The following is an 11,191-nucleotide window of genomic DNA, read 5'->3' on the forward strand; positions in this document are numbered from 1 at the left end:
CCCCAACACCCCCTGTCCCATCCCCCTGCACCTGCTGGGTGCCCATCACTCGCCATCCCTGTGGGGTGCCCCCCACCCCACTGCCCCGCATGCCAAGGGGTCACCCCACCACCCCACACCCTTTCCTCCCCCGCTGTGCCCTCAGGGAACCCACCACCCCACATTTCATCACCCCCACCCACCCAACGCCCACAGGACACCCATCACCCCACATGATACCCCCTTGGACACCCCTCCCCCCCAATGACACCCCCGGGACACCTATGACCCATCACCCCCCAACACCCCCTGTCCCATCCCCCTGCACCTGCTGGGTGCCCATCACTCGCCATCCCTGTGGGGTGCCCCCCACCCCACTGCCCCGCATGCCAAGGGGTCACCCCACCACCCCACACCCTTTACTCCCCCGCTGTGCCCTCAGGGAACCCACCACCCCACACTTCATCACCCCCACCCACCCAATACCCCCAGGAACACCCATCACCCCACATGATACCCCCTTGGACACCCCTCCCCCCAAATGACACCCCAGGGACACCTATGACCCATCACCCCCCAACTCCCCGACACCCTCCCCCCGTGCCCCCTTGATGCCCCCTCGGTGCCCCCCCGGTGCTCACGTGAGGCCGAGGGTGAAGTGGAAGCGCTGGCGGAGCCCACGGAAGGTGAGGAAGGATTTGGGGGGGAAGCTGCGGGTGCTCATGGCACAGAAGGGCTTCTCGTAGTGCCCGGGGGGGCACTGGCACCGGAACCCCCCCACCAACAGGTTCAGGCACGTGCCTCCGTTCCGGCAGACCCCTGGCGTGCAGCGGCCCCCCCGGGCACTGAGCTCGCAGTGCTCCCCTGGGGGACACATGGGACCCCAAAATTAGGGGGACAGGGTCCCTTTTTCCCCCTCATTAACCCCAGAGAGCCCCCCTCAGGCACTCAGCTCGCAGGGCTCCCCTGGAGGACACCCAGAACCCCAAAATTAGAGGGTGGGGTCCCATCTCCTCCCTACTGCTCCCCTGTGGAAGACCCACAACCCCAAAAATCAGGGTGGGGGGTCCAATCTCACCCCCCCATTAACCCCAGAGAGCCTCCCCGAGTACTCAGCTCCCAGAAGCCCCAAGAAGTCCCAAATCGGGGGGTGGCAGGGTAGGGGTCCCCTCTCCCTCCCCCCCCCAGCATCTTTATCCTCAGCTCCATCACCATGGCAACCACCTCCCATCACCATGGCAACCAGGAGAAGCCCCCTCCCCTCACATCCCCTCCCCCATCCAGGGGTCCCATGGGGGGTTGGGGTCCCCAGAGTGGAGGTGGGGAGGATGTCCCCAGTGTCACCAGTCCCCTCGTGACCCTGGGGGGGTGTCCCCAGGGGTCCCCACCCCACGCAGGGGTTTCCCAGGGCTCTGCCCCCAACAAGTGTCCCTGTCCCCCCTGCAGGGACCCCATGGGGGGACCATGGGGGGGCTGGGGGGGACAACGGGGACAGTGGGGACAGGGAGGCGTGAGGGAGGAGGGGCAGAGGAGAGGGAGGGAGGTGGGGAGATGGAAGAGGAGGAGGTTGAAGGGATAGAAACAAAGGGGAGGAGGGAGGATGGGGATGGAGAAGGGATGGAGGAGAGATGGAAGGGGATGGAGGGATGGATAAGAGGAGGGAGGGATGGAGGGAGGGATGATGGGAATGAACACCATGAGAAAGGAAAGGATGGAGGAGGGAGGGAGGAAGAAATGGAGGGAGGGAGAAATGGAGGGAGGGAGGGAGATTGAAGAGGAGGTGATGCGGGAAGATGAGGATGGACACCAGGAAGAAGGGATGGATGGATGGATGGATAAGGGGAAGGAGGAAGGGAGGAAAGGAGGGAGGAAGAATGGATGGATGGATGGATGGATGGATGGATGGATGGATGGATGGATGGATTGATGGAGGGATAGATGGATGGAGGACTGGATGGAGGATGAAGGATGGAGGGATGGATGGATGGGGGGATGGATGGATGGGGGATGGATGGATGGATGGGGGGATGGATGGATCTCAGGTTGGACAGAGGATGGAGGATGGCAGAGGCTGCCTGAGGCCCCCAGGCTGGCGCTGCTCACCGGTGAAGTCCTCGTGGCACTCGCAGGCGTAGCCGCCCTCGCGGCTGCGGCAGTGCCCATGGGCACCGCAGGGGCTGGAGTAGCACAGGTTGATCTCGGTCTCGCAGTAGTCACCGGTGAAGCCGGGTGGGCAGCGGCAGCGCAGCCCTGGTACGGGTCGGATGGGCCGGAACAGGATGGTGTCGGAGGCCAGGAAGGGCGCGGAGCTGTCGAAGCGCAGCACAGCCACGCAGCGCATGTAGTTTTCGCAGGGCTCACGCAGGCACACGTTGTCATCGAAGGGCAGCACCCGCTGTGCTGTGGTGGCCGCCAGCAGCGAGCGGTTGAGGTAGAGCCGCTCCTGCAGCTCCTCGGAGGAGAAGAAGCGGGAGGCTGCGGGTGGCGGCAGCAGCGCTGACAAGCTCACGTTGAGGATCCGCGCCGGCCCCACGTCCGTATCTGCCTGGATGTTGAAGAGCACGACACGGTGCCGGGGGGTGCCCAGCACGGCCGCCACCCCCTCGAGGAAGCGGCCGAGCAGCGGCGACAGGAAGAGCTCCTGCGACATGTCGGCCAAGCGCAGGGTGATGCTGTTGCTGAGCATCTCGTCCGTGATCACCGTCACCCGCAGCACGCACTGCGCGCTGGCACTGTGCACGCCGTCTGGGGACACGGGGACGTGGGTCAGTGGGGGGAAATGGGGACACAGGGGATACGGGGAGTAACTGGGGACATGTAGAACACAGGTCAGCAAGGGGGGCTGGGGACACTGGGGGACACTGGGGGTCAGCAGTGGGGAAATGGGGACATTGGGGGACACGGGGGTCAGTGGGGTGACTGGGGACATTGGGGGATCAGGGGTGGAGGACATTGGGGTCTGGGTACATTGGGAGGTCAGGGCTGGAAGGGTCTGGGGACATTGGGGTCTGGGGGACATTGGGGTCTGGCGGACATTGGGGTTCTAGGAGACATTGAGGGGTCGGGGGGTGGCCTGGGGAACACTGGGGGGAAGGCAGGGGTGGATGGTCTGAGGGTGGGTGGTGGGGTAGGCATGGGGTGACCAACCCCGTGACCAACCCCACTGGGCACTGGCAAGTGGGGCTGGGGCTGGTTATGGGGATGGAGCTGGTTATGGGGATGGGGATGGTTATGGGGTTGGTACTGGTTATGGGATTGGTTATGGGGCTCGTTATGGGGTTGGGTATGGCTATGGGGTTGGTGTTGGTTATGGGGGTGGGGCTGGTTATGGGGCTGGTGCTGGTTATGGGGCTGACATTGCTATGGGGTTGGGGCTGGTTATGGGGTTGGTTATGGGGCTGGTTATGGGACTTGCACTGGTTATGGGGCTGGGTCTGGTTATGGGGTCGAGGGAGTCAAAGTCCCTGCCCAGCATTGGGACACCCCCCTTCCTCCTCCTGCTCCTCCTCCTCCCAGGGCAGTGGCACTCGGGACAGATGGGCAGTGGGCGGACAGATGGACAGAGGGAGCGTGGGGACTGCGGGGGGCCCAGAGGGGGTGACAGAGGGGGGGGTGGCTGGGCCAGTGGCCCGTGGCCGGTGGCCGGTGCCGGGAGGGGGGTTGCCATGGCTGCGGCCGCGGGGGCCCAGCTATGGCCGGACCTTTTGTTCCCCTCACGGCTGCCCCCGCTCTCGGGGGGGGCTTGGGGGGCCCCCGTCCCCCAACCTTTGTACCCTGGGCCCCCCGTTTTGTGTGGTCGGAGCAGGGACCCCAAACTGGGGGCGGGGGGGAGAACACGCGGATGGGGACAAGGGACATCACGGCCTGGGCTGTGACTCAATTTCCCTCCCTGCTCTGGGGAGGGGGGTAAGGAGATGCTCCCCCACCCTGGGGTGACCCCCACCCCCGGTAGCACCTCCTGGCCCCCCTGAATCAAGGGTACACCCCTCCCTTATCCCGTGAGCCCCCCATTGCGTTTGGGGACCCCCCAGTGAGGACATCGGTGTGTTCCCCCCCAAATACAAGCACTGGGGTCTCCTGGAAACATCCATTGGGGTGCCAGGAACCCCCAGTACTGCGCTGCACCTCGAGCCCCCCCAAATTCACCCACTGGGACCCCCAGCACCCACGCAAGGGTAGCAGGACCTCTCCCCTTGCACACACCAGCCTCTGCAACCTCCCCCAGGTACACACAGTGGGTCCTGCCCCCCCCAGCGCCACACAGAGAGGTGCCAGGACCACCCCAACACCCACCAGGGTCCTGCCCCCCTAAAAGAAGGTGCACTGTGGTATTGGACCCCTCCGGACACCCCAGAGGATGGGGGAGGAAAAGGGGGTGCTGGGGATCCTGAATGCCTCCAGAGGGGTGTCTGGGCTGGGGGGGCACAGCATCCCCCTCACCCCCCCTCACCTGGATCTGGAGGTTGGGGGCAGCCAAGATGGGGTTGTGGGACCCCAAAACACCTCAGTGGGTTGGCAGGACCCCAATGCACATCAGCCCCCCCGCCCTGATCTGAAGGGTGGGGGCAGCCAAAACGGTGTGGGGAGACCCCATAACACCCCCAAACTTCCCCCACCTCCTGTGCCCAGCCCATCCCCCTGGGCAGGGTTCCTACCGGACACGGAGACCCTCATGACGGCCTCCAGTGGGCGGTTGTTGTCCAGGGCGGGGCTGAGCCGCAACTCCCCGCTCTGGGGGTCCAGCAGCACCAGGTTGAGCTCATTGCCCTGCTCGAAGGCGTAGGTGAGGCGGTCGGACACGTCAGGGTCGTGGGCTGGGATGCGGCCGATGACACCGCCAGGGAAGCTCCCAGAGCGGTTGGTGATGTAGTTGTTGAAGAGGATCTCGAAGTTCTTCAGCTGGGGGCTGTTGTCATTCGTGTCGCGCAGCCGCACGTGCACGGTGGCCCGGCTGACCAGCGGCGCCGACGTGGCCTGGACCACCATGACGTACTCGGCCTTGGCCTCGTAGTCCAGGTCGGCCAGTGCTGTGAGCTCCCCGGAGAAGATGTCCAACTGGAAGACCTCCGGGATGTTGCCCTCCACGATCTGGTACATGATCTGGGCATTGGTGCCCTCGTCGGGGTCGGTGGCCGTAATCCGGGCCACCACCAGCCCGATGGGGCTGTTCTCCTCCACGAAGATGTCAAACTCGTCACGCTCGAAGACAGGCGGGTTGTCATTGACGTCCAGCACCGTCACCTGGATCTCCACCGGCGTCCGTCGTGCTGGCACCCCCTTGTCAACAGCGAAGGCCCGCAGGGAATAGAGCGGCACGTTCTCCCGGTCCAGGCGGCGCAGAGTGCGGACGATGCCTGAGGTGGACTCGATGATGAAGTCGCCATCGCCATCGTCGCCCCCCTGGAAGGTGTAGAAGACCCTGCCGTTGAGCCCAGAGTCGCGGTCAGTGGCGGAGACCTGCAGAACGCTGGTGAAGGCAGGGACATCCTCGTAGACGGTGCCCTGGTAGGAGTGGCGGAGGAACTGTGGCGCGTTGTCGTTGACGTCGCTCACCAGGATCTCCAGGTAGGTGGTGTCGGATTTCTGGGGGATGCCATTATCCCGTGCTGTGATGGCCAAGGTGTAGGACACCTGGTCCTCATAGTCCAGCTCCATCTGGGTGGTGATGGCCCCAGTGTTGGCGGTGATGTGGAACTGAGGGATGCTGTCCTCCATCAGGTAGGTGATGCGGGCGTTCTCCCCGGTGTCCTCATCCGTGGCGCTGATCACCACCACCGTGGTGCCCACCGGCCGGTCCTCGTTGATGTTGACAGTGTAGTGGGAGCTCTGGAAGACAGGACGGTGGGTGTTGGCGTCGGTGACATTGACGACCACCAGGGCGGTGTCCTGGCGGGTGCCGTCGGACGCTGCGACAGTGAGCAGGTACTGTCGCTCCAGCTTGTAGTCCAGGGGCAGAGCGAGCGAGATGAGCCCCCCACCACTCTGGCTGGTGATGGAGAAGCGGTTGCGGGTGTTGCCGCTGGAGATCTGATAAGTGATGACGCTGTTGGCATCACGGTCGACGGCAGACACAGTGAGGACACTTGTCCCCACTGCCGCGTCCTCATTGAGGCGGGCACCGTATTCCCTCTGGGTGAACTCGGGGCTGTTGTCATTGACATCCAGGATGGTGACACTGACGCTGGCCGTGGAGGCCATGGGGGGTGTCCCCTGGTCCTGTGCCTCCACGCCGAAGCTGTAGAAGTCCATGGCCTCCCGGTCCAGCTCGGAGGCCACCACGATCCAGCCGGTGCCATTGTTGATGGCGAAGGGGAAGCCGGCGCCGGTCTCCAGCAGGGTGTAAACCAACCGGCCATTGTCCCCTGAGTCGGCATCGATGGCCTGCACATGGATGACGGAGTAGCCCACAGGGACATTCTCCAGCACGGTGGCCTGGAAGGGCGTGCTGACGAAGATGGGGGCATTGTCATTGACGTCCAGCACCTGCACGGTGACCAACCCGCTGATGTTGGAGAGGGGCGGGCGGCCGCCATCCTGCGCCCGGATGCGCAGTGTGAACTCCTTGGTGACCTCGAAGTCCAGGGGAGTGATGACATCCAGGGAGCCTGTCTGGGCATCGATGTAGAAGTGGCCACGAGTGTTGCCACTGACGATGCTGTAGTGCACCAGGGCGTTGCTGCCCTTGTCGCGGTCAGTGGCCGTCACCCGCAGCACGGCTGCATTGGGCACCACATCCTCGGGCACCTGTGCCACATAGCGCCGCTCGCTGAACTGCGGCGCGTTGTCGTTGTCGTCCTCCACCGTGATGCGTACGGTGGCCGTGGCACTGCGGGGCTCCTGGCCCTGGTCCGCCGCCTCCACCAGCAGCTCGAAGGCGTCCACCGCTTCCCGGTCCACGGGACCGCGTGTGCGGATGACGCCGGAGCGGGGGTCGATCTCAAAGACCTCGTTGGCGCCGCCGGCATTGAGGAGCCGGTAGAGCACGTTGGCGTTGGGCCCGGCATCGCCATCAGTGGCCCGCACGGTCAGCACCTCGTAGCCCACCTCCAGGTTCTCCCGCACGCTCTCACGGTACTCAGGTTGCTCAAAGGACGGGTCGTGGTCGTTGGCGTCGCCCACGGTGATGGTGAGCGTGGCCATGGCGCTGCGCCGGGGCACGCCGTGGTCGGTCGCTGTCACGCGGAACACGTGGGTGCTCTTGCTCTCGCGGTCCAGCGGCGCTGCCGTGGTGATGGCACCTGTCACGGGGTCCACGGCGAACAAGGCGTCGGAGCGACTGTCAAAGAGCGCGGCCATGGCGTAGAGCAGCCGCCCTGCCTCGCCCTCGTCAGGGTCCTGGGCCGTCACCCGTGTCACTGGCGTCCCCGTAGGCTGGTTCTCCTCCACTGTGGCCTGATAGCTGGAGGGCTGGAACTGCGGTGCCGTATTGGGGCTCCGGCGGGGGCGGAGCACGGGGGGTCCGGGGGCTGCCCTGATCTGGGGGTCCTCAACAGCCCTGGAGCCCATCATGTCCCCTGTGCCACTGGTGTCCCCAGTGTGTCTGGTATTCCCAGTGTTCCTGGTGTTCCTGGGGATGTTGTTGCCCCCAGCATGTCCAGTATTCCCAGTGTCCCTGGGGACTTTGCTGGTGCTCTCAGTGTCCCTGGGGATGTTGGTGCCCCCAGCATGCCCAGTATTCCCAGAGTTCCTGGTGTCCCTGGGGACTTCTCTGGTGCTCTCAGTGTCCCTGGGGACTTTCCCAGTCTCCTCATTATGTCCAGTGTCTCTGCTGCTCCTGGGGACTTTCCCAGTGCTTCCAGTGTCTCTCCCAGTCTCCCCAGTGCATCCAGTATCCCTGATGTCCCTGAGGACTGGGGTGCCCCCAGTGCCCCCAGCCCCCCCAGCACTCAGTATGGCCCCGGCGCTCTTGCTGTCTGAGAGGACGCCAATGTTCCTGGTGTGTCCGGTATCCGTGGCGCTCCCGGTGTCCCTGAGGACATGGGTGCTCCTGGTGTCTCCAGTTCCTCCAGTATCCCCTGCGCCTCCGGTATCCCCGGTGCCTCCAGGAGCGTCCCTGACGCCTCCAGCGTCCCCAGCGCCTCCAGCATCCCCAGCGCCTCCAAGGCTCCTGGTGTCTCCAGCATTCCTCGTGGCTCCAGTGACGCCGGTGTTCGCGGTGCTTCTGACGCCCGCCGTGCCGCCGGTGCCGCCGGTGCCTCGGGACCCCCAAACGCCGCCGCCGTCCCTGCCGGTGTCCGGTGCGGTCCCATCGCTCGGCGTGGGCCCGGCGCCGCCACCGCTGTCCCCGGTGCTCGGCCGGGGCCCTGCGGAGCTGCCGCTGTCCCCGGTGCCGCCGCTGTCCCCGGTGCCGCCGGAGCCGCCGCTGTCCCCGGTGCCGCCGCGGCGAGCCTGGAGCGGCGCCGGGAGCGGGTCGGGAAGGCGGGGGCGGATCCCGGTGCCGCTCCGGCTGCCGGTGCCGGTGCCGGTCCCAGTGGCGAAGCCGATGCCGGTCCCAGTGGCAGAGCTGATGCCGGTCCCGGTCCCGGTGCCAGTGGCGATGGCGATGCCGGTGGCGGGTCCCAGTGCGGGCGGCGGCAGCAGCAGCAGCAGCAGCAGCGGGAGCAGCGGCTGCGCGGCCCGGCGGGCGGGTGGAAGGCCCATGGCCGCTGCCCCCCCGGTGCCGGTGCCGGTGCCCGCAGCGCCCCGCGCCGCCGCCTGCGCCCCGCCCGCGCCCGCGCGCGCCCGCCGGGGCGGAGCCGCCGCTGCACCGGCCCCGCCGCGCTTAAAGGAGCCGCCGCCGCCCCCGCATCGGCACCGGCAACGGGACCCGCACTGGCAGCGGCAGCGCGGGGGGCACCGGGCGCACCCCCGAGAGCAGGTTGCGCGCACACACGTAAAGTGCACACACACACACACGTGCATTGTGCACACACACACACACACATGTAAGGTGTACACACGCACACACGTGCATTGTGCACACACACGCGTGCATTGTGCACACACACACATGTAAGGTGCACACACAGACGCGTACACTGTGCACACACACACACACATGTAAGGTGCACACACAGACACGCGTGTATTGTGCACACACACACACATGTAAGGTGTACACACACACGTGCATTGTGCACACACACGCGTGCATTGTGCACACACACACGTGTAAGGTGCACACACACACACACACGTGCATTGTGCACACACACATGTAAGGTGCACACACACACATGTGCATTGTGCACACGCATGTAAGGTGCGCACACACACACATGTGCATTATGCACACACGCACATAAGGTGCACACATGTGTAAGGTGCACACGCACGCGTGCGTTGTGCACACACACATGTGAAGGGCCTGGCACACACACGAATGTCACGGGCACACGTGTGGCACATGTGGGGAACGCACAGGTTGCATGTGCAGGGCACACGTGTGTGAGCACATGTGAGTGACATGGGCAGAACACAGGGTACGTGTGTGACACAGCACACACAGCATGTGTGACACTCAGAACACACACAATACATGTGACAACACACAGATCACGTGTGACACACACAGCACATGTGACACCGTGACACACAGTACATGTGACACACACATGTGACACAGCACACAGCTATGTGTGACACTCAGCACATGTGACACACACAGCACGTGTCACACACACACACACACACACACACACGCCCAGGCTGTGACCTCAGTCACGGGGGTCCATGTCCCCCCACACCGTGGGATCCCCCCCCCCCGACCCCTGGGCTGGTCCCACCGCACAAGGACCGAGGGGCATTAGAACAGACTGGCAGGGACTGGGAATGCTGGGGGACTCCGGGGGGGACCAGGGATGATGGGGGACACCGGGACAGACTGGCAGGGACTGGGGAAGCTGGGAGGCGCTGGGACAGACTGAGCTGTACTAGGGATGCTGGGGGGGCACTGCCACAGACTGGGGGGGACTGGAGAAACTGGGGGCACTGGCAGACTGGGCTGTACTGGGGATGCTGGGGAGCACCGGGACAGACTGGGGGGGACTGCAGAGGGTGGATGGGGGCGGATCCCCGCGGTCCGTGGGTGCCCCCCCCAGCCGGCGCCGGTCCCGGGGTGTGGGTGCGGGCAGGCGGCGCGGAGCCGGGTCCTCCCCCCCGGCAGAACGGGTCGGACGGGTCCTGGGGGAGACCCCCCCGCGCCGGGGCGGCGCTCGGAACCGCCGGGCCCCCCCCGCCCCCGCCGGGGGCTCCGCTGACTCACGGGGGCCGCTCCCCGCCCGCCCCGCCGGGAGTTCCCACGCATACACGGGACGGGAGGGGGGAGCAGCCGGGCCCCCCCGTAGTGATGGAGAGGGATAATCCCCTCCTATGTGTCCCCCCCCAGCCCGGTGGGGGAGCGGGCGGCAGCTGGGGCTGAGCCTGGGGGCCCCCCGGCCCCACTTTGCATCACAAAGGGGCTTTGTCTGCAGCTTTGTATGGGGCTGGGAGAGGGGAACGGGGGGTCCACGGGAGATGGAGAGACCCCCCCCCTCGGGCTGGAGACACCCCCCCTGCACGCTGGGGCGGAAGCTGGACCCTCCCGTGCCCCCTCGGCACCCCTCCAGCACACGCAGCTCAGCAGCTCTTGCCTTTATTGGATGGAGGGAGAACACGGGGGGGGACCCCGGCCCCGCTCAGCGGGTGGGGGGGCCACGCGAGGGGGGGGCCACACACGTGTCAGTTCTTTGTGCTGCGGGGGGGGCCGACGGTGACTCCCCCCAAGCGAAGCTGAGGGCATGGCCCAGCGAGGAAGGTGGGATGACTCAGGAGACCCCAAAAGTCCCTCGGGGGAGTGCGGGGGGGGGCCCCCTCAGACCGCCATGTTCTTCACCTGCTCCTCCAGCCCCTGCTCCCGGGCTCCCCCCACCTTCTTCTTGCCCCCCCCTTCCTGCTGCTTCTTCTGCTTCTTGGAGAGCTCCTGCTCGATGGGCGCTGGCTTCACAAAGGGGATCAGCTCCCGCAGGTCTGGGGGGCACACAGGACCCCTGTCACCCCCCGTCACGGGGAGGGCATGGGGGGGGTCACTGGGGAAGGTTACCTGGGGGGGTGAAATCCTGGGATGGGGGGGGTCACAGGGGTCATGAAATCCTGGGACAGGGGGTCACGGGGGTCATGAAATCCTGGGACGGGGGGTCACGGGGGAGTCACAGGGGAGGGGGTGTTACTTGGGAGCATGAAATCCCAGGACGGG

The 11,191-nt window shown here is 65.8% G+C and overlaps 2 protein-coding genes across 5 annotated transcripts in view; both read right to left on the reverse strand.

Moving 5' to 3' along the window:
* Positions 1 to 8,147, reverse strand: part of CELSR2 (cadherin EGF LAG seven-pass G-type receptor 2) — a 33,341-nt gene extending 25,194 nt beyond the window's left edge. For all 4 annotated transcript variants that reach the window (XM_017835540.1, XM_017835541.1, XM_017835539.1 and 1 more), the window contains exons 1-3: positions 4,635 to 8,147; positions 2,083 to 2,724; positions 621 to 843 (exon numbers count right to left, since the gene is read on the reverse strand). In XM_017835540.1, coding sequence (XP_017691029.1) covers positions 621 to 843; positions 2,083 to 2,724; positions 4,635 to 7,488 — 3,719 coding nt within the window. In that variant the 5' untranslated portion in view covers positions 7,489 to 8,147. The remainder of the gene's footprint in view (positions 1 to 620; positions 844 to 2,082; positions 2,725 to 4,634) is intronic.
* A 2,428-nt stretch (positions 8,148 to 10,575) lies between these two features.
* SARS (seryl-tRNA synthetase) overlaps positions 10,576 to 11,191 on the reverse strand; it is a 13,754-nt gene continuing 13,138 nt past the window's right edge. Inside the window, exon 10 of the mRNA XM_017835546.1 lies at positions 10,576 to 10,985. Coding sequence (XP_017691035.1) covers positions 10,811 to 10,985 — 175 coding nt within the window. The 3' untranslated portion in view covers positions 10,576 to 10,810. The remainder of the gene's footprint in view (positions 10,986 to 11,191) is intronic.

The sequence above is a fragment of the Lepidothrix coronata genome, unplaced genomic scaffold, assembly GCF_001604755.1.
Source record: "Lepidothrix coronata isolate B3197 unplaced genomic scaffold, Lepidothrix_coronata-1.0 Scaffold259, whole genome shotgun sequence".
In the NCBI taxonomy this organism is placed as follows: domain Eukaryota; kingdom Metazoa; phylum Chordata; class Aves; order Passeriformes; family Pipridae; genus Lepidothrix; species Lepidothrix coronata.